The sequence below is a fragment of the Cyprinodon variegatus genome, unplaced genomic scaffold (genome assembly GCF_000732505.1).
Source record: "Cyprinodon variegatus isolate N-32 unplaced genomic scaffold, C_variegatus-1.0 Scaffold493, whole genome shotgun sequence".
NCBI classification, from domain to species: Eukaryota; Metazoa; Chordata; class Actinopteri; order Cyprinodontiformes; family Cyprinodontidae; genus Cyprinodon; species Cyprinodon variegatus.
Genome location: NW_015150946.1, coordinates 430,383 through 453,187, shown reverse-complemented (window position 1 = coordinate 453,187; position 22,805 = coordinate 430,383). Strand labels below are relative to the sequence as shown.

At 38.4% G+C, this 22,805-nt stretch overlaps 2 protein-coding genes across 5 annotated transcripts in view; one reads left to right on the top strand and one right to left on the bottom strand.

The window, feature by feature from the left end:
- The window catches only part of LOC107094605 (protein Wnt-5b), a 95,059-nt gene that overhangs the window by 49,589 nt on the left and 22,665 nt on the right, over nt 1-22,805 (top strand). The window contains exon 3 of one of the 4 annotated variants that reach the window (XM_015390328.1): nt 17,172-17,232. The exons of the other annotated variants lie outside the window; for them this stretch is intronic. The gene's annotated coding sequence lies outside the window, so the exon portion shown is untranslated. The remainder of the gene's footprint in view (nt 1-17,171; nt 17,233-22,805) is intronic. 4 annotated transcript variants of the gene reach the window in all.
- LOC107094604 (F-box/LRR-repeat protein 14) lies at nt 7,514-9,491 on the bottom strand. The gene has a single exon (XM_015390324.1). The coding sequence runs from the start codon at nt 8,825-8,827 to the stop codon at nt 7,625-7,627; it is 1,203 nt and encodes a 400-aa protein (XP_015245810.1). The 5' UTR covers nt 8,828-9,491; the 3' UTR covers nt 7,514-7,624.

The window sequence follows — 22,805 nt, the reverse complement described above, 5'->3', positions numbered from 1 at the left end:
TAGAATTAATTATTCAATAAAATAGTTTAAATCGCCACCTAATCATCAGCTGGACTTTTCCAAATTGTTTAAAGGCCTAGTACTCGTGTGTGGAAATATTTGACTCTGGAAAAGTGATAAAGAATTATATCAAATCATTTGTTCATATAAAATAGAAATAATGTTTGGTATTCCTAACTGACCTAAAACACAACTTTAACCTGATTCACTCTCAGACTATGAAGAGAAAAAGGGTTATTTGTCTTCTTAAACAGAATGCACCAATTTCAACCATCATGTTGCTCGGTGATCAGAGGTCATGATCAGCAGAGCGGTAGCCTCTGTGAGCTCCATTAAAAAAGTCAGAGTGGCTTGATTCCTCTGTACAGCAGACTGAGCTAATTTAACTTTGCAAAAACATCTAAAGGCAAGGACTAGAAAATAAAGCGATTTCTCTTTTTAGGTACAACATTAGCATGCACTGTACTTTCATGTGTTCCAGCCTTGAAATTTTCCAGAAGCGTCCCTGAGGCTGTGAGAAAAATGAAACTGTCAGGCTGGACATTGTGCAGGCTTCTAGATGCCAATCACAAATGCCAGATCACCAATCTATCATGCAGTGTCTTAAAGTATTGCTAATTCATCTTACATTTTCTAAATACTGTACTATGTTACAGCCTCAAACCTCAATATTCTCCTGTTGGATTGTATCTGATTGAACTACATAAAATACTATATCATTGAAATGTGGAAACATTGTTAACTTAAATTTACTCAGATACCATTATTGAATCGAAAGCAACCAGTTCCCTTCTGAAATGACCTGATAAACAACAGTTTATATCAGTCTGTGGTTAATAAAGAATGACCAGGCTTGAAAAGGAGAGATTTAATCGCAGAGCACCCACTGTAGCGTTGTGCATGTATGCAAAGCACTATTCATGGTGGAAAAACTGACACAGCAGGTCACTCTGAACTCTGCATCTCCATGCTGAACCATGGAGGTGGCAGGAGACCAATGTTATGGTTGCCCTGGACACAACCACTGAAACAAGTACATCAAAGTGTGGCAAGATCTTAATAAAAACAAATGCTAACTTTATCAGATCTTGTTGCAAATGTCTGTGGAAGGTACTAACATTTACAAACTGTGATATGTCAATTTAAAATGTTATGATTTAAGCCCAAATAAAATATTAACATCTGAGTTGTTGGGGCTGATTGAGCTATCTGATTAGAGTTTTTCTTCAATTTCATGCTGCAGATTAGCCTGATAAACCAGACTAAATGTGAGATTAAATGTGTGATTTAGTCTGGTCCCGATGAATGAGACATTGGAAGATTGTTGATGAGAACAACCCGTTGTTTTTCAAACCATGTCTGTGCCTATTGGCCAACGCTGTGACGTAGTAAGCGCGACAGAAAGCTGGTGGGGGAGTCCTTCATAAAAATTAATGAGTGTAGAGCCTCTTCCTGCTCACATTTCAACAAAAACCCCAAGTCTAATCCTTCCAAAACTGATTCCAAGGCTGAGTCAAATGAGAACTGTTCAATAGTTGTTGCCATCTTCCTTGTGCTTTCTTTAACGTTGTGCAGCTTTGTCGTCACGCCCTCAAACCCCCGCCCGCTTTGCATCCTAAAGTTCAAAACGCATCTCTGCGTTGTGATTGTCCCGCCAGTTCTAGGGCCTGAGGCATTGATCGAGGCTAGACCACTTGCAGGCAAAAATAATTTTGGCCACTGGCGGATGGGGCCAGTTTACTATGCTAACTGCAGATAGTTTATTCTGTTTGTCTCCCTTAAGTTGCAGCGACCTGCTTTCTTAGCAACATCAACAGCTGTCAGCTTTCTAAGGGTTACCTGTGTTTGAGCAATTTGTATTTTGGACAGATCTCCTATTAGATTAATTCAATGCCACATTCTTTAAAAGTGGAATATGATCCACTTTGTGTCAAATTTTGTTATAATTTTCACACAGCTCAGGCTGCTCAGTGACTCTGTGGTTCCTCTCAGATCTGCAGGTTTAGTAACTTTTAACCCATCCAGCAACAATTGTAAGATAATTTTTAAACCTGTTTTGGTCAAACGGTTTTTGTTGTTGTTTTTCTATGCAAGTCTATAATATATTGATAATTAACCTGAGGACTTGAAACTGATAGCAGGTTGCCACATGCCCAGATAAATACAGAAGCGGTTTCTCAGAGGACAGTCGGCACTTGATGCTTTTAGGGCGGTCCTTTTCTATGATATGTTATCTCTCCATTCGTTTTTACTCTCGGTTAATGTATTCATTATTAATAAAGGACCATTTAAGTACATGCTTTGCAAATATTAAAAATCTGCTCCTAAATGCTGAATCTTCAGCCTATTTCTCAGGCTAAGAAGTATAAAATATGAATAAATGGTTTTACAAACATACCCTTGCTGCCGGGACTTCAATCTGCAATAAGATTCAGAAGACTCTATCTAGACTAAAGGGTATTTTTCATTTTGGTAAAATATTTTCCAAACCATCGCCACCTTTTCTTTGGCTTTACATTTATGTTCTATTAAGTTGGTTAATTCCGTGATATGATTACATGGTAGTTAGTGCTGTAGTTGTAATTAAATAATTCAGTCAAGCAGTCTCTTTTTTTTTACCAGCAAGTACTTTGAAAGATATTAACAGATGGAATTATATTATATACATTAATGTATATTACTTCTCTAGAGTTGGTGGGTAAAAATAAAAGATTGGCTATATCAAACATTTGTAAATGTTTAGTTTAGTTGTTGCATGTGTGTTAATTAAAAATAAAGTTATTCCACTCAAGTGTTTTTTAGTTTACAGAAGATGAATATCAGCAGATGCGTATTACAGTCTTTACTCCCCTTTTGTCCACAGTTTTTTTTTGTCACTTAAAAATGATGTGATTTTTGAAATAAAAAATGGGACCTCTAATGCAAAGAAGTTTTACATTTACATGCACCATTTAGTTTAACTTTGTACAAAAGTGTAAATTGGGAGTGCTATATTTGGAATATTAGGCACTCTGTGTCCACAGACTGGTAGCACCCATGCACTTTAAAACAATCCATAATGCACCTAGTGTTTGCATTAATGTTATAAAATCTAAAAACACTCCAGGCTAGATTTACCTTCAATTGTCTCTATTCTAAATGTAAATTCAGGCTGTAACTTCACTAAGAACTCAATTTACTGGTTAAAAAAGATGATGCCTAAAGGTGGACTGCATCACATGCACATGACTCTCAAACTAAAATAAAGTGAACCCTGGCAACCTTACTCCCTGCTGATGTGTCCTTGAGCAAGTCACCCAACTCCCACAGCAGCTCGTGCAGAGGTGCTCTGAAGCCGGTCCCTGACCTCTGACCTCTTTGAGGAGGGTAGTGGACACAAAGAGGGATTCTCCCTGCGGGGATTAATAAAGTATCCCATTATCATTTGAATGCAGCTGATTGTATCTTTGTGAGTCTACATTTCATCCTGCAGAAGCTTTTCTGCAGCAATACCCAACGTGACCTCCCTGTCTCCTGTATCCATCGGGAGAGGGTCTGTGCACCAAATGTCATATGATAAGAAACAGTCGTTTTATCTTGTATACCTCCCTGCTTGCTATTCATCTAATGAATGGATTGCAGCTGTTCTAGCTACAGTTTGTTCTTCTGTTGCCTGGTTTGTAAACTGCTTTTATACACATGAATTTGACGTAAGTTTGGGTTGCCATTATGAGACAAAACCTTTTGATATCTTATTAGAGGGAAACTTTGATGGGAAGAAAGCCCTGCCTCTAATATAACTACAACTACTTTTTTTTTGTACAGAGCAATAAAAGATGAGTCCTGGCAACAATTATTGTTGGAAAAATACACTAAAAAAACAGCTTTAATGCCCTTTTATTTATCATTATTCAAGGCTATCTCTGCAAAAGGGGTTGAATAAAGTGCATGATATACTGTTGCATAAATCCTAAAATCACATTTTTAAGCTCATATGTGGAAAGAAAAGAAGTGCATGAATGATTATTCTAAACATATTTTACTTCAGAGCTGTTTGACAAAATAAAATAGAAACTCATTTTGCCATAGAGACAAAAGTATGCACTCAAATCTTTCAGCTCGTTTTTGAATATAAAAAAAAGTCAGTTTTGTTGCAGTGCTATTGCACAATACCAAAATACTTCAAAAAAAAAAGAGAGAAGGAACTTTAAAAACAGCCAACATTGACATTTTCTGTGTGTCCCTGTGGTCAACAATCCCTCTTGTTGGCCTTTATCCTCAAATCCCCATGGACAGAGAGTCAGGAGGGAGAGAATGCTTAAATGCTTTGAATGGTGGTGTGGAATGCTAAAAGGAAGACTGTGTGTGGTGTGTGTGTGTGTGAGGCGGGGGGATGTGTGGCGGTGCTGGTAAGGTCCCCTGCCTGGTCTGGGATCTGGTATGCGTGACTGAACAAGAGAAGGAGAAAAGCAAGAAAAAAAGCCCAAAAACCTATGTTGCTAACTTCTAAAAGCAGACAATGGCAGCTGAGCAGGCCTGGCAAGCCCTGTTTAACTATGGTATGTGTCACTTTACGCACAGGCCATGTCCTGATGGAAAGCAGTCAGAGAAAACTTGCATGTAGCTGCAAAGACGCTGCTTGAACAATTCAAACAAAGCACCACAACCCCCTAAAAGGTTAAAAAAAAAAAAAACATCTGGGAAACTTTACTTTATTAAACCCTACCGTTAATGTGCTTTTATTTTTTCCTACTTTGTACCTTCTGGATCCATCTGCAAATAACTAGACTTTGAAGCTTCAAAAAAAAGAAATCAGCAATGCAGAACGGTCTATAATAAACAACATGGTGATAATTAATTACACAGGCACTGCAGCCAAATCAAGACGGCAAGCATCCATTTTGAGCCTCCTCATAAATAATAAAACAAAGATTTTTTTTGCTTTTGTTCAAGCCCTTTTGATGAGCAGGACAATGGTTCTAAATATGTGGGCAGCTATTTGGAATAGTGCATTAAAATAATAAAAGGCCATATTGTTATGAAGTGCAGAAGAGCTCATTGAGGAGGAATTTAAAACACACAAATAATCCACACCACTGATTCATTAATTATATAAATATCTTTTAATTGTTTTTAACCGTAAGAATATAAAACAATTTCATTTGGGATTCTGCATTCTTTTTCTTTACAAACACATAATATACAGTACATCTCTTCATTGTCAACACACACACAGAGCTTCTTCAGCAGGACGCACATCCGTTTATATTCATCTTCTAGCAGGTCATTGCATTACAATAAAAAATGCGCACACACTGGCGTCAGTGTGCGCGTGTGCATGTGTGTACAGTCTAAATCTGCATGTGTTTTTTGGAAAGGAGGGACGGTGAGATGAGAAAAAGAAGATGTATATTCTGCTCGTTGCAAACCAAAACTCGAGGGAGAAAGGAAGGAAAAATAATCGATTTGCTATTTATTCTAAGCATGTCTGAGGATTGATTTGAAGGGTACTTTTATTCAGAGATGATCAGGGTACGAATGAGGGGGGAAAAAAACACACAAACTGCACCAGTAAGGGCAACATGAATATGAATGCGTCCATACTAATGTGGGAAAATAAGAGCACAAGACAAACCCTGATTAGCTGCGATTAATAAAGGGTAAGAAATAGAAAACACTTCAATTTGAAGTACTCTGAACACTCATCTCCACCAGCGTCCCTTACAGAAATACCTACAAGGTGTAACATAACAGTTAACGGACCCTTCTCTGTGTCGTCGTTAGGCATGGGTCGGCTCAAACCGCAAAAATGTCATTTACAATCATTTTTTTCCCCCCAATTTTAAAAACATTTGGCCAAATAGAGCCCCAGTAATGGAACACCGTCCCTGCATCACCTTTTACTGCAGACTGCCCATCAGCTGGCTGAAAAAACACATAAATTTCTCTTAATAGGACACCTTTGTCTTTTGGGAAATAAACTGCCTTTTAATGGCAATGAAGCTATAAATAATCAACAACCATGAAAATAACCTTTTATCGGATGCACTGATCAAAGTTTCTACAGGACGATACTGAACTCTGATTAGGTTAAAGGCTTGACCTGCCAATTACAGTTTTCACGTCCTACTATTTACTTTGACTTTAAAATAATTATAAAATGACCATTGAGGAATATTTGTAGTTACAAACCAACCCTGTCATGGTGTAGAAACTCTACTAGCGCCATCTATGGTACTGACTATTAGTAGGTTTCTCTAAATGATGAGACGATCAGGCTTTTATTCGCAAATTCTGATCTCTCATCATTGAAATTTGTGGCCTAACCTGCCAATTATTTTATTTAAAGACTGAAATAAAATAAAAATAAAAATCATCAAATATTTTTTACCAACTAAAGCTGGGTAAGATCCCCAACATTGATGCAAATTTTAAATAACTAAAGTCGATTAAAGTACAAATACTTTTATTGAAGCATCAAGTTCTTAGTTTCTTTTTTATTTATATTTTATATTTAATCCAAGGATCGAGTAGAAATCTGCCAATTTCTTTCTCTGATCAGTACATCTGTTTGCTCTACATCTATACATGTCGTTCATAGTTGTATGATTTTAATATAATACGGATATTTGTTGCTGTACTTTTTTTATTTAAAGAAGTGTCTCGTATTTGTTTTTAAATGTACTAGAATCTTATACCGGCCCATGCCTATTTATATTAAAACAATTATAGGTATTTTTGCCAGGGGGAGGTATGCTCATAATCCTGCCAAAAAGGACATTAAAGTTGGACTTTATCCTTGAAAGAATAAAACAAACACACAATAAGAAACCTTTTTGCTCCATGTTTGATTTGGGGAATTTTTTTGTGAAGCGAATTTGGACTGAACTCCACAGAAAACAGGAGCTGTTTATAGGGTTAAATTAACAAAGGTAGTCAGATTGCGTACTGGTCTCCTTTCACTGGCTCTTCTCATGGAAGAAGGGAGGGAGGGAGGGAGGGAGGAATGGGGGAGGGGGCAGCTCCAGTCCCTTTAGGCACATTTTCTACCAGTCTCTCGTTTCTCAGCTTTCCTCTGTCTTCTTCTGTATACATCCTTTTGAAAAGCAACCACATACGAGGTAGCCAAACGTTTATTAGGCGTGATGGCTGTAGCGGAAATTAGTCGTCAAATCTGGACTCGTAGCAAAAATAAATCTAAGTTTGGACAACCTTTCTTCGCTTTGAATATTAAAAAAAAAGATTTTTGATGGATGGATGTAAATAATTTAAAATTTGATGAGAAAATTAAATATTACAACTTAAGCTGCTGCAGCTCAGGTCAGATTTCTTGGGATATTGTAACTCTAATTAGTTAACATCTCAAAACAACCTTTTAAGTGATTTCTACTTGGAAGATATTAAGTTTTATATTTAAGATGTGGGCAAACAGAATGGAAAGTTAAAAAGCTGAAAAGAAAGAATGATCTGGTCTAACGGAAGAGGCTCACCTTCCACAGGAGCTTTCAGGGAGGGGTTTCCTTTTTTTTTTTTTAAATAAAAGAAAATCACCTCTGCTATTCAACCCGACTCCTGCTCCTGGTGACCCCTATCCACCCAAAAATAAAACCCAAACACGCGCACGCACACACCAAAACACTCCTAATCACCTGACTTTCTCACTTTCTGTCATCTGCCAGAGTCCCAGGTTCAACACTTTAAGGCAGGGGAGCTGCGTGATTCGCTCCAGTCCCCTCTTGGTGATCTTGGTACATCCATACAGGTCGATGCCCACCAGCTGGGTCAGGTGGTCAGCTATGAGCTCCAGCCCTTTGTCTGTGATGCGCACGCACTGACCAATGTTCAGGGTCCTCAGTTCGTGCATCTGCCTAACCATCCGGTTTATCCCGTCGTCTGAGATGTGACAGGAGCACAGGGACAGGGACTTGAGCTGGTACAGTCCCTGAGCTATGTATGCCAGAGTCTGGTCCCCGATCTTGTCACAGAAGGAGACATCCAGCCCGGAGAGTCTAAGGGTGCCCATGGCAAGGTGCATAGTTCCCGTGTCGCTGATGTTGTCGCAGGAGCGCAGATTGAGGCTCCACAGGGAGGTCATGTGGGACAGGTGGATCATCCCGGCGTCCGAGATCCCCCCACAGAAGCTTAAATTCAGCACCCGCAGCTTGGTCAGCCCCTTGGAGATGTGTTTGAGTGACAGGTCTGTCAGCTTCTGACAGTCTTGGAGGGTGAGGTACTCCAGGCTTAAGCAGCCCTCCGCTGCACTTCGGGTCATGCCAGCCAAATGTCCAATCCCCACATCTGAGACATGCCTGCAGGACCTCAGATTGAGGCTCTTTAGTCTGTGGAGGCCCCAGGCTATCAACAGAAGCCCGGTGTTTGTGATGTTGCTGCAGCCACCGAGCTCCAGCACCTCCAGGTTCTTTAGATACTGGGCGATCCGACCCAGACTGGAGTCTGTTATCTGCTTGCAGAGACTTAGGTTCAGAACCCTAAGTGACGGGATCTCCTGGACAAATGCATGTCCCAGCCCATTATCTGTTAAGTTGTAGCAGCCAGACAGGTTGAGGGACTCTATGTTGGGCATCCCCTGGATGACATAGCTGAGGCTGCGGCGCAGGGACAGGATCTGGACTCTCCGGATCCCCCTGGCTTGGAGGCTTGGGAACAAGGAGGGATTTGCTCTGCGGAGATGCAGCTTGGCTTCTACCCCCCTCCACACCGACTTGTGGTAGGATGCGTCCCTCCAAGCGATGCATACTTGGGCCACCCTGCCTTTGTCCCTCACATCCAGGTAGCTGAAGATCATGGCCAAAATTTCTGGGAAGAGGCACGAAATGTGCGTCTCCATTGTTTTTCAAAACCCAGGCATATAAGAAGCAATACCCCTGACCTCCAAGGCTGAAAAAAAACAACACCTTCTGGACTTGGAATGATGCAAAAGTAACAGCAGTCCCAGTTACTCCCCCCAAAAAAGTAGAAAAAGATGAGTCTGGTGCTACTCTTGTTTTTTGTTGGGGTTTTTTTAACTCCTACTTTCACTCCAAACTGTGCAAAATCGATCCAACTCTCTCTGGTGCCACGTGATCCGCTCTGATTGCGCAGCAGGATTCAAATGGATATTTTTAAAGCAAAACGGACAGAAAAACGTTAATTCCGGCTTGAACCCTCGGCTATCCGCCAAAAATAAAGGAGCCGGGGGAAAAAAGGGGGCGAAGGGAAGGAGAGGAGGAAAAAGCGTCAATCCGTCCCCCCTCTCTCCCTCTTCTCTCAGACGACGCTTCCTCGTATTTTACCCACAGAAAGCCTTCCTCCGGCGGCCGAGCGGGGATCCAGACGGTCGTACATTTCAGAAGGAGGAAGTAAAGCGCCGAAGCGGGAGTCTTAGCGCCGCTGGGTACGGGGCAGCTCCATGACAGAGTGGAGGGGGGAGAGGAAAGCGGAAAAGATGGGAGTTTATGCTGGCTTTGTGGGCAGAGTGAGAGGCAGAGAGGGGCGTCCTGAGCTCAAAGCCTTTGTCTGCTCTTTTCAAACCGACTTGGCAGGAAACCCGGCACACTGGCAACACCGGAGGGGTCGACAGTAGAAACGATGCTCACATTCACTCCTCAAAATCGCTTTACATAACTAAAAGCTACTACATTTGCTTAATAAATGTCAGTATTTAATCTGAACAATATTTAGTGTATTTTCTAATCGCCTGAGTGTGAGTTTATTTTGTATTTAGGACCGAGCACCCCTATCCCCTCCCTGTGAAGCAGTTGGTTTGTCCCGCCTCAGCTGGAACGGTGCGAACAGTTTCCCTTGGAAACCAACTTCTTACAATTCAGTTCACTTTGGGGTTTAACCCTTCAAACGGACCACACAGGAAACGGAGACGCGTCCACCGGACAGTCGGCTTTTTAACTGTGTATTTATTGTGAAAATCGGTTTTCCTCCACATTTCTTATTTGTATCGTTGCTTTGAGGAATTCACCCAAACGGCCTAAAAACAGACACGAACGTTCTTTGTTTCAGTCCCAGTCTGAGGCTTTGCCTGATAGAATAAAATCAGATAAAGTTGCAAAGTCTATAAAAACATTGAGTTTTATTCTTATTTTTTAAAGTTTCGATAACTATAAGGGGACAAAGAATATATTTTGAAAATTACTGAATGGGACATCTTGAATAGAGGTTTATCCATAAATCTATTTCTTCATAATCCCCTCACCCATACATTTTATTTCAATTGTTTTTTATTTGTCTTTAAGTTACTGACAGGTGAAAAGACAAATAAACAATAAATCAGAATTCAAAAAAGCAAGATTTTTTTATGAGTTTTTTTCAGCCGCAAGACCCTCAAATGAATTATTTTGTTTAAGGAACTTCAAAACAGAATAAAAGTATTACAGGCCATAAGCTGTTATGCATTATATCTAAATAATGTGGAGTTATTCAAGCTATGGTTCAAATCTATCAACATTCACATTCTTGCTGAAGATGCATAAAAACACTTAAACCTCTGTCCATTTGCACCGGTTTTAGGATTGTTTCCTCATTCTTTTGGGAACATACAAATAATAAAACCCAGGTGAATGTTTTTCTTCTATAGCACTTTACAATATTTGGCTAATAGCCCTCATAAGCACACACAAATAAGTGCCTTGCCCAGACTAGCATGCACATACTGCTGGGATTGAATCCAAAACTTGCAGACTGGCAGCATTGTGACTGCTCAACATAGGGAGCCTCAACTACACTGCAAAAAAGATCTAGAAATAAGTAAAAAAAAAAATCTTAAATCAAGTGTACTTACCCTTAATTTGAGTAGATAAAGGAGATGATTTGCCAATGGAATGAGTATTTTTACTCTTAAAATAAGATATTTAGATAAAATGCACTTAAAATAAGACAATGCAATTGTGTTTTCTTATTGTAAATGTAAATAGTCTTGTTCCATTGGCAAAATGTATTTTAGTTCCTCAAATCAAGAACAAATGCACTTATTTTAAGAAAAAATGGCTCATCTAGACTTCAATTTCTTCCAGTGTAGTAGGAAAGTATCATTGCTGAATGTGTCTGAAGCTCAGCAAGTATACCATACATGTAGTGATGGTCTGATGAAGAATAATAAGGCAGCTCAACCTCTTCCAGCAGGCGCAATGAGCAACTTGTATATCTGCAGCCAGCGGGGCAGTTCCCTCTTGTATATGACCTGCAGAGACGGGAAGGAGATGCTGAGACAATAAGGCAACTACTCTGAATGATGACAGATAGCATGGTCAATAAAGCACATGATGGTGCTTTAGTCAGGAGGCAGGTGACGAAATCAGCATCTCCATGAAGCTCATCAGCAGAGGGAGGCATGACAGACTCTATAAATGTCATGGTAGACGGGTCTAAATAATTGCAAACTTGGATTCTGTGTCTTTGCCTCAAAAACATCTCAAAACTGCAACCATCCCTGTTGATTTTGAAAGATCCTAATTTTATAACAAGCATAATTGTTGAAGGAAGTCAGCGACATCTATGTTTATAAAAACAAAAGCTCTCCATGTATTCATTCAGACTGTTGCACATAAAGGTGAATTAAGCATCGCTGTTCTCTCACCTGGCATCTAGACACATATTTTTTTGGCTCCCTAATTCCTGATATTCTCAAAAAAATTAAATAACGGTCGAAAGCTGAAATATTAATGAATTCCAATCAATCTTTACCTTGTTACTGTAATTCAAATCCCAGCATAACATAATTTTGAAAATGGCCCCAAATAATGTTTTCCTTATTTAGCACTGAAAGTATTCATTAGCCTGTGCAGCCTATTTTTAATCCTTTAATGCTATTTTGAAAATGACCTATTAATAGATTTCTAATCTTGCATAATAGATCAGTTTAGAAAAAAGATATTTAAAGTAAAAAAAAAGAAAAAATCTCTTCTTGGAGTGTAAAGACCATTAGGGATTTATCACTCTCATGAGTTATATTCTGCACTTTCATCAAGGGCGAAAACAAAGCAGCTAACTGCACTGTCCCTCATGGCTGGCAACACCTACGTCCTTGGTATTCAGGGGCAGAGTGCGTCATGCATTTTCAAAATAGCAGTCCTGACATGAATACCAAGCTTTATAATGACGGAGCAAACACCTTGGGTGAGAGAGTCACTCCGGCTCCCAGCACAAGATGCTCGGACTGTGGTTGATTCTGGTCTGTTGGATGTACCTTCATAGATTTAAACAGGCATGACGTGTTTTGCCTGACATGAATGGTCTGTAAAAGTCCAAAGAGTTTAGATTTAAACAGCAGACTTTATAGGTTAGTTTGCTTGATTTAAAAACTAAAATTATCACATGACTGGAATTTTAACTGATCAAATTAAACTGGATACTAGGTTCTCAACTTTCAGGTCTCAGCTTTCTATGTTAGAAATAAATAATTCAGAATCGCTTCTATAGTAACTTACAAAATAATTCTCATACCTTCTGAACTTCATGTTTGAGTGGAAGGAAAATTATACTTTATTGAATATAATTACACTCCCTGCTGTAGAACAAACATGCCCACAGCATGATACTGCAACCTCCCTGTTTTACAGTGGGTATTTTCTGCTTTGATTAAGATGTGCTGTGCAAAATTTTTCCTATATAATATACAAGTGCAAAAGAAAAAGTATTTGCTCCATTTTTAGATACGGTATCTTGTTTTTGCTTTGCTTTCACACTAAGGTTTTTATGATCATCAAATACATTTCAGAAATGTACAACATCCCACATTGGAAAACATAAAATGCTGTTTTTTTAAACTTGATTATGTTTATTAATGTAGAGAAGGCTAACATAACACAGGTCTGTATGTAAAGAGTTATTTTCTTGAGCCACTTTAGTGGGGAATCAGTGGCTCAGTCCTCTTTGCTGAACTGGACGTTCTTCAGGATTTTTTCATGTCTTTTTAGAATCGTCTGCATCAGAAGAATTCATGATTGTAGCAGTGATCATTATCACTCCTTATTTTTGTCACTATTAGTGGCAAAAATAAAGGGGAGTGACGGTCTAGTGTTTAGGGCATTGAGCTTGGAATCCTGAGGTTCTGAGTTTGAGCCCCACTCCCACAGACTGCCACTCTGGGTCTCTGAGCAAGACCCTTAATCCCCGATTGCTCCCCGGGCGCTGCACAAAGGCAGCCCACTGCTCCACCAGGTTATGGGTTAAATGCAGAGGTATCTTTCTCCAATGTGAGATCAATAAAGTTAAATTGTTATTTAGAACATTTTCCCTCAAAATTTTGGATTATTAGAATTTTAACTCCATTGGATGCATATTTTTTAAGCAATCTCTCTTTCTGATTGTTGAATCGTAAAGTCTGACCTCAGCTGAGTTAAATAGGATCTACAGAGCTTAAACCTGGCCGCTGCAATGGAAGGTTTTCTTTGTGTTGATCTGAGTCTCGGAATCCCCATAGGGATACATTGACATCTGTAGTTTTAAGGTGGTAAAATGTGAAGCTATAGGTTCCCTTCCCCATACCCAGCCTCTATATGTGAGTGGTGTGTGTGCATTGGTGTGTTTATGTGGCTGCGCAGCATGCATTTCTTTCTGTTTTTCAGTCTCCCTCTGTCTGCCTCACATTGCAGCCGTGTGTGTGTGTGTGTGTGTGTGCCCTGCTGGGTTGTGTCACAGCCCTCTTAGAAAACCCGCTGGGCCCCTGCTTAGCACTCACACTGAGTGAGAAGGAGGGGATGGAGTGGGATGGATGGATGTGGCAAAGGAGAGGAGGGGAAAGTGAGAGAAGGGGTCAGGGGAAGAGGCACTGGTGTATTAAATGTAGGTTTCAAAATCAGGCTTGAAGGGTGAAAAAAAGGTCAGGGATGTCAAACTGAGGTGAGATCAAGATCCCCAGATCACCCAGTAGGTGTGGGTTTTTGATGTGTAGACCATCCCTAAAGTTTCTCTCTGTAATATGCTTTTATTCTTTTGCTTTCAGCCTCTTATCAGCTCATATTTTTTGAGGCTTGTGTAACTTTGCGTCTGTGTTTGATAATTCAGAGGAGGGCTCCAACAGGATAATTGCTCGTGTCGACAACTCGCTTCATCTGCACCCGCAGCGATTGCTGGTTGCCAAGGTTACGTCGCCATGTGTCAACACGTTCCCCCCCGAAGGTCGGCACCTTCCCGAATGGATATTACCGTGACTCTGTAGATTCTCTTTCTTCTCCTTTACAAGCAGACAAACAGAATTGCACGCACGCAAACGGCAGAGAAGAGGCAGAGCAGCAGATGCAATGACTCGGATGGCCTGCTTACTGTACACTGTATTCAATGAATATTTAATGTTCCCTCAGGTGTTTCCTCGCTCCACCAGGGCTTCACCTGTACCACACTGAAAACTGATCTTTGTGTTGATTTTGCCCTTGAAGATTAACTCTCTATCAATACATGTATGTTATGTAACTCTCTCTCTCCTTGTAAAAATACTCTTGTCTTAAATGTTATTTACAAACCGGTGCAGAACCACCTCTAGTATCTATCCTGTTCTTTCCCTGGAACAATTTCAGTTGGAAAAATCAAGAGGTACATCAAATAAGCCTGTGATTCAGTGCCTTGTAAAGGTGTTATGTGCCTGTTGACCTTTGACAGTTTTTTAACATTACAAGCACAAAACTCAATTTATTTTTGCTGTTTTTTGTGGGGGTTTTTTGGTAGAGCAACATGTTGTATATTTGTTAAAGAAAATTGTCTTGTGGTTTTGACTGGCAGGCAAAGAAAATCATTAATAAGGAGAGAAAAAACTTTGAGGAGCAGGTTAAAGAGATCACTTGCTTGGCTGGGAAAATCTACTGACAGGAGGACCAAAATTCTTTTTACAGTTCACAAATTTGGCTTTTAAGAAACATTGCAAGTCAATATATGAAGAAATATATTTTAATTTGCTAGAATCTAAGTGAAAGGGAGAGCAAAGATGTGGACAAATGTGATCTGCTAAGATGAGAACGTACTGAACTTTTTTGTATGCATGCAAAATGCAATTCCACTATGGTGAAATATGGTTGTTGCAGCATCATGATTTGAGTTGATGGGAAGTCCAAGCCTAATTCCAACAGAGATGCTGAGGCAACACTGAGAATCTGACTGAGCTTTACCTATTTTCCAAAGTAATATGGACAAGCTCTTCTGTATTTACGGACTAGATTGCAGTTAAGTTGTCATACTGAGTATTTACTGTGGAGGGTTGAATGTTAAATGCTTTTGTTTTCATGGAAATGGTTTGAAAATAATGCAGAAACCAGTATATATTTCCTTATATTTAAATTTAAGCTATATCTTGTGTTGGTACTGTATATTCTAAAAAAAATTCTACCTTTTTTCATTGTAATGCAACAAAAACATGAAAAGTTAAAGGCACATGAATAGTTTCATTTGTAGTCAAGAATGTAATTTTCTGTATAAATTTGATTTTGAGTATTTTAGTTGTTACTGTTTGAATTTCCAAACAGATCCTAATTTAAATGCAAGAAAAACATCTGGTGGCAAATACATGTTCCTAGCTGGATGATACCAGTTACAGATGCTGTAGTCATAAATTATGTGCAAAAGTTAACAAAACAAAGGCCAGACCCCCTCAGTAAATCAATCAAAGGGATTTAACATAAGAAATGATTTTAAGATTTTGGAAATTCCCCTTTATATCATAGCTACCATTTTAGCAAAAAACATTTTAGACAGTTTGTGTTAAATCTCCAAAACCAACTGATTCCTCCAGCATATTTAAAAGAGGCCTCTAATTTTGAGAAAATGGCTCCCTTCATACCATTTAGATCATTTTTATTAGAGGCCAGGTTGATTAGGTGTTACTGGGCAGAAATAGCTGATGCAACACCTTCAGACACTGATAAAAGTCCAAGAGCAGTTGTTTTTTGACAGAGGGCAAATATTCTTATTTGTAATTTAAAAGAACATTTCTAAAAAGACATTTTAGTTGACAGAATTGCATGAAAAGTTGCAGGTGTAAGAGGTAATGTCATTAAACCAGCTGTTTCTTCTCCAAACCTCTCTAGCCTGTCTTTTTCTTTTACCTTATGTTCACTTTCTTCCCCTCTCGGATCGGACAGCTTGGCTGTGCATCCGACTCGCTACACTGCTTCATAGCCTGTGTTGATGCGTTACACAATGCAGCCACCCTTCTGTTTTTGCACCACACGGCCTGCCTAGGTGTGTGTCTGTGTGTGAGAGAGAGTGTCCTCAGTGATGCTCACGGTTTCTGCCAGCTCTGCAGTCTGACATTGGAGATTTTTCAGGCTTGCACACTCTCCCACAATACTCAGCATTTTGGCATTTCTCAAAGCGCTCCTTCTTCAACTGGCATGAAAAGGCCACATATCGTTGTGGGTGTGGGGTTTGTTGCATGTTTGCTGGCCTGACTGTGTAGTTTTTCTCTCTGAAGGCAGAAAACAATAACTAATAATATAATAAGAAAAGTACAGTATATCATTCTTTACAAAACTCAACTCATTTGTTAGGTCTCCTGTAATTCTCTTCTTGCATGTTGGCACATTGTATTTATTTTTTGCTGCATACTCTAAAGTTTATGTCCCCAAAATAAATTAATTACACTTGGAGGTTATATGTCTATTTTTCTTTTTAAAAAATGGGTTATTTTGATTGGCTGTGCTGCAGCTCAAGCAAACATGTCAAAATTGTAAAAAGACAGACTGTCTTTATTTAATTTTTTTTATTAATATGGCATGAGTTAAATTAATTATTGATGGGACTTTTTATCTAAAATAAATTGGTTATTGGTTTAACCTGTTTTCTTGACTATTTTGCATGCATTTACACAGTGCAGGTCAAAATGACCTGCAACATAATGAATGTAATTTTTTTTCAACATATTAGGGTTAAATAATAGCTGTTTCATCTTTTTTTTTTATTTTTGTTAAAGTCTCTGTCTGGTAAACTAGATTATGCAGTAGTGTTTTGAACAACAGCAAGTACCTCTTTGAAAGGTGCTTGGCCATATTTAAAAATTCTATAGCTACGATGAAAAGTCTTCCCTATTTGCAGTGTATCTTAAAATATTCACATTGCTGCACTTTGCTCACATTCAATTATCTTCCAGCTTTATTTCAATTGGTAATTCAAATTGTACATTTCTTCTAAATACTACAAACAATACCCCATTGTGACAAGGTAAAATATGTTTTTTTTTTCTCTTGTCTCATCAGATGAAGAGTTGATGAGACTCATGCTCTAAGAGTCCTTCAGGAGCCTCTTGGCAAACTTCAGGTGGGCTGCCACAGAGAAATGCTGGAGCTCTGAAAGAGTGATTATTGGGTTCTTGGTCACCTCTTTTGCCTAATGTGGGGAGAACTTCTGCTAGGTTTTATGAAGCATTTTCCTTTATCACGAGGACAGGTTTGTTTGGATATTTTTCACCTAATGTGTAAAATCATACTCACTTTCATACTCTGGATACTACTTCATACTTCATCTAAAATGGAAAAAAAAATCTGATTGTTTGAAATATCAAAGTATGACATACATGCAAAAAACAGAAAAAGTGGGCATAAATCACAACATTGCACCTGGCTCATCTTCCTATTATCCCTGACTAGTGCAAAACACTTCCCCAAAACAAGTTAGCATTTGAAATATGAAAAGATGTCAAAAAAGTTCAAGGTTTTTAAAAAAAAAAAACTTTTGCATGATCCGTATTTAATGAGGAGAGACCATCAGCAGTTGCTGAGACCCCTTTGCCAAGATGCATTATAATCCAACAATTTAACCCAAATCTGCTCATTATTATTTTGGATTCTGACAGATCTTCAGGTTAGGTTGTCAGGCTAATATCTCATGAGTAAGTGGTGGACTAACCTAATGTAGTTCTAAGCTTTTAAAAGATATAGCTTAAACAAAGAGGTGAAACATCAACCTAAATATAAAGCACAATATTACTCAGCATTGGCTGATAAACTGCCAGCAAGTGCTTTACTCACTGCAGCGGTCCACATCAACAAGATTTCAAACCAGAGATGGGTTACATCCAAATTTAGCTTGTGCTCACAGTGCTTTGGTTCTCTGCCCGTGGCTGTTATTCAGATACCAAAAGCAGCTTTTTATAGAAATCTGTCTAAAATAACTTGTGGAAATATTTTCTTAACTCTAATTCCTAATGACATGTGATAAATGCAATACATAAGTAATTGAGCAGTAAATAAAAGGCATCTTGATCATTTCAATATTTTAATGTTTTTCACCACTCTAACATTTTTGTGCTTGAACTGGAATAATATAGCAATGGATTAGACAACAATTGGAACATTTTCAAACAATCTTGGGTAAAAAGAGTGGAAAATCTCTCTATATTAAACATAAAAATTTAGGAAATACACTAGCAAAAAAAAGTTTGTACCGTCTGACCACACTGCTACCAGATTGTGGCTCACATTCCTCAAAATCAACAAAATTGGAGGTTTCTGCACCTCTACCATCGGTTTAATTCCTTTTGTGTAGCTGTATACAAGTGAAAACAAAATATTTTGGATAAAAAGGTTGCATAAATAAATAAATAAAAAACACATTAACATGACTATTATAATATATATATATATATATATATATATTTAAAAAAGGACTAAAGACATGTATTAACAGCACTTTAAAGTGCCGAATATTTTTTAACTGTTGAGGCGAACAAAGGACCCAAACAGACTGGCGGATTTCTCAATCTTTTATTTTAAAAAAAATGTTGAATCTGCAGTTCAGCCGCTAGGGCCTCTAAGGCAAGAACATCTGCAGAGGGAAAACTCAGGTTAGTGACCACGTAGATCTGACGGAGGATGATTACCAACGCTTGAGTCACTAACCTGATCTCGAAAGTCCATTCCTTCCTCTGGGCATGGACTGAGGAAGGAGTAAATTCCAGCTGAATGGCTGCCAACAGCATGCAACGAACGCGGCCCGAGAGTTCCAGACTCTGCAGAACTGGATGACCAGCAGATCTGAGCCGACGAAGGAAGGCGGGACTTTCCAGAAGGTGAAGCCAAAGACTGCGTCGAAGAGGTTCACAGAAGTCCAGGCCAGAATATCAGAGATCCAAAGAGGTACCGAAGGGAAATCCAGGTCGAAGGCAGGAGGTCTGCTAGAGAACTCTCACCAAAGGCTCAAATTATCTGGCACTGATGACTGGGAGCAAGCAAGTTAATTAGAGACTGGAGCAGGTGACACAGGTGGACCATGATGAAACTGGGCGGAGCTAGACAGTTGAATGGAATGAACCATTAAGATGATCATTTTTCTAAGGTCCACATTTGTGTGACCATTTTTTTTCAATAATCTATTTGCTGCTGTAAATTTCCCCATTGTGGGACAATAAAGATATTGTATTCTATTCTATAAAAGGGGTATGAAGATAAAAGTAAATCTAAACAATGTATGTATAAAAATATATCTGCTAAATATCTTATATTCAACAACAAAAAAATACTTAGTTAAGCAAATTGTGCAAAATAGCAATTAAAAAAAAAAATCATATCATAGATATTTTATATGTCCTTGAATATTAGCCAAACCTATTTACACAATCACAAATAAAAACTTTTGGCTAAATCAAGCATTAACGCCACATATCTGACTCAATAACAATTAAAACAACTATTTTCATTAATTTCAGACGGAACTATTCACTTACTTGTATTATATTAAACTGAACTTCCAATATTCACCACTGTTCGGAGCCAAGTACCATTTCCTCTGATCATGGAGCAGCTGGCTTGCTTGGTCTCGCAATGCATCATGGGATAACCAAGGATAGGGAGGATACACTGGACCCATCCTTCAAATTGGGCAAAAAGGACACGTTTGTAGACGGCATAACGAGGAGTCTTGAAATCCGACCAGACCTTGACGTCGTGCTATGATGTATTCGGCCTACGAATCTGGCCTTCAGAGGACGCATCACATAAATTCGAACTGAGCCAATATCTCCAGTCTCTGGCAGGTTGATGATACTAAGCACATTTCTATCATGTAGATTGTTAAAGACGAAAATGATTTAAAATTATACATAATCTTGCAAAGCCGATTTTTAAATAATATTTTGTAATGTTTCTTCGTTCTGTTGGTACCATACTCCAAGTGTTAAATATTCTATTGGAAAATACAGACTGTTCTTTTTAGGATGTTAATCTTCTCTTACAGTAGATTTCGTTCAGTCTGATATAGTTCAGTGAACTATTTTACTAGTAAATAAGTAAAGCCTGACAAGTTTATTTTGTTCTCCCAAGATAAATTGTTTTAAATTTTGCAATGATGACTGACTGACTTACTTCAGTGTAAAATACTTTTTTTTTTTTTTGTCGTATGTTGGTTTTATTTTTGGCCTTTTAACTTAATTACTGTATTACACAGGACAGATTTTCTGCTACATCATTTTCTTCATATTTGTTGCTGGGTGTTTTAGTTCCTGCCATAGTTTTTCTATTTATGTTAGGTTACAGAAAAGGAGAGTAAAAAGGGCAGCAATTTACACAAGACAGCTGGCATGATGATGCCTTCTTACTCCTAAAATCAGTGAAATGTTAATGTTATGTTGTTGCAGTTCAATAAACTTGAATGTTTTATAGTTTTAAAGTTAATTTAAAACAGGTAGTGACTAGGGGCAGGATTCAGCACCGAAAAATAAGGATATTTAATATCCTTCGAGATACATGCAGTTATTTTTTTTTACTTGGCACAGTGCAAAGTTTATTTCACATTCCTAGGTAAGAGTGTGAATCAAATCAGATCAAACCAGTCAAGATTTGTCTTTTAATTCCCTCATTTAATATTTCCAAACTGCAGATTTTTATGTCTTTCTCTTAATTTAACACAAAACGCTTCTTAGTAATATATACCCAATGGGGAAAAAAAATGTAACCTTATTTTTAATAACTATTAGGAAAAAGCTGAGTGAGGCACAGAGTTGTAATTTGTCTGTTTAGATTTATCTGAGTGTTTGTTAATTTCTCTCGGGAAGGCATCAGGAGGCCAGTGCTGCTCAGAACTGCAGAGCATGGGGAAATCAGGGAATATGACCCAGCTGTGGATGTTTCTCCCTGGGCCGCACCATTAGGGAATCGGTCTCTGTCGCAGCTTCCAGTCCAGTGCAAAACAAAACAAAGTAAATATTCTCTGAAATATTCTGTTTCTCGGCCTGGATAAATAAGTAGGGGCTATTTAAACAACAATTAACAATCTCTTTTTTTTTTCCAACTAAAATTGTAGGAACATAATGATTTTTTTTCCCCCTATATTTTGTTTGAAGCTCTTTTTTTATTATTATTTTTTTATATAATTTTTTCTGAAAACTTTTAAGTTAATTCATTACAATGGTTATCTATCTTCTTTTTATCTTTCTCTCCTACTACAGGCCCTTATCTTATCTGTTTATTGTTTTATCTGCCTATGAACTTAAAAGAACTACAATTATATCTGTTACACATTTTGCACATGCAAAAGAACAAACATTCAGTGACACTGACCCTTCATACTAAGAGCAGTCTGCTTTCTACAGAATAATATTTGGTTGTTGCTTCATTGCAAATACCACATTTGTAAATGTATGTAATTTGCCCTATTAGCTGTGTAGTTTTCTGTTTTGTTTTTTACTCTCCCTCTGATCCTCCTCCACATCGTTAGATGCAATACCACAACTTATCACTGACAGAATAAGAATTACATTTTCAGTTGAAATGTAATCTGTCAGCACATCTCCCGTTGGCTTCTCAACATACAGTGAATGCACAATTTGGAGGCGAGCTCACCTCTTTCTAGCTGAGAGCCCTATTTCTTAGATAGAGCAGCATATGATGCACTATGTCATTTTCTAGCAGGATCACATAGCTTAAAGTATAGTGGAGGATTTTCGGGAATTTAAAATAAAAATGCACATGCACAACCCTATACCCGCTCCAGAGAGGGAACACCTATTAAGCTCGTGTGAGAGCACGAAGCTATTTCTCCTCGAGGATGTGTGGGATCATAAGACGATCGCTCTGATGGATCTCATCTCACCCGTATTTACATAAAAAGTTTCTCCACAATTAGACTACTGGTATATTAAAAAAAATAAATCAGGACATGCTTTTATGTGTGTGTTCTACAGAGGAAATTTGGATGCGTTTTCAGGGTAAATAAGGATCTGTGGCCTTTGTATAACTACTAATGATGCAAATTACAAAATAAATAAACTTATCTTCTCTTGAAAGTTACAATATAGAGGTAGATAACTTTTACTAGCTGTGATGTGAAATGGATTTCTCCAAATAAGATGCCAAACTTCACCGGTCGAACAGAAACTTTGCAACCGAGGCATCGATGGGAAGCCTGACCTGTGCTTTCAGTGTACCCCATCGCATAAAAGAATCTCCCATAAACACTCTAGTCTTGTTTCTCTTGTCTGAGGCCTTATTCTTCTTCTCATACACTTCGTAGACACCTTTTTCTCTTACAACCCTCGGCCATTTTCCATGAACCGCTGTGAGAAAAGTGGCCTTCAAAGACTGTCTTAAACCGTAGCTCACCAGGCAGCTAACAGAGGACAAGCACGTAGGACAGCGTTACGTAAACATATCACTAAAATGATTGACAATTAGGAGGACCTCTTATTTTGATGATCCACCCGGGGGGGAAAAAAATCCTCCTATATCTTTAACATTTAAGTTGGCACCAGGTTTCCTAACATAACCCCGATATAACACCAGGATATTAAATAATCACTTCATCTCTCCAAAGGGTTTGTAGATGTTGTAAAACTATCTAACATTACACATTAAGAGTGGCTTCTAAATGAACTTGCAGAAAAAGTAGATTATTATTAT

Bases quoted from the DNA above. Each gene is read 5' to 3' on its own strand.
- LOC107094604 (XM_015390324.1), bottom strand. From the start codon at position 8,827: ATGGAGACGCACATTTCGTGCCTCTTCCCAGAAATTTTGGCCATGATC.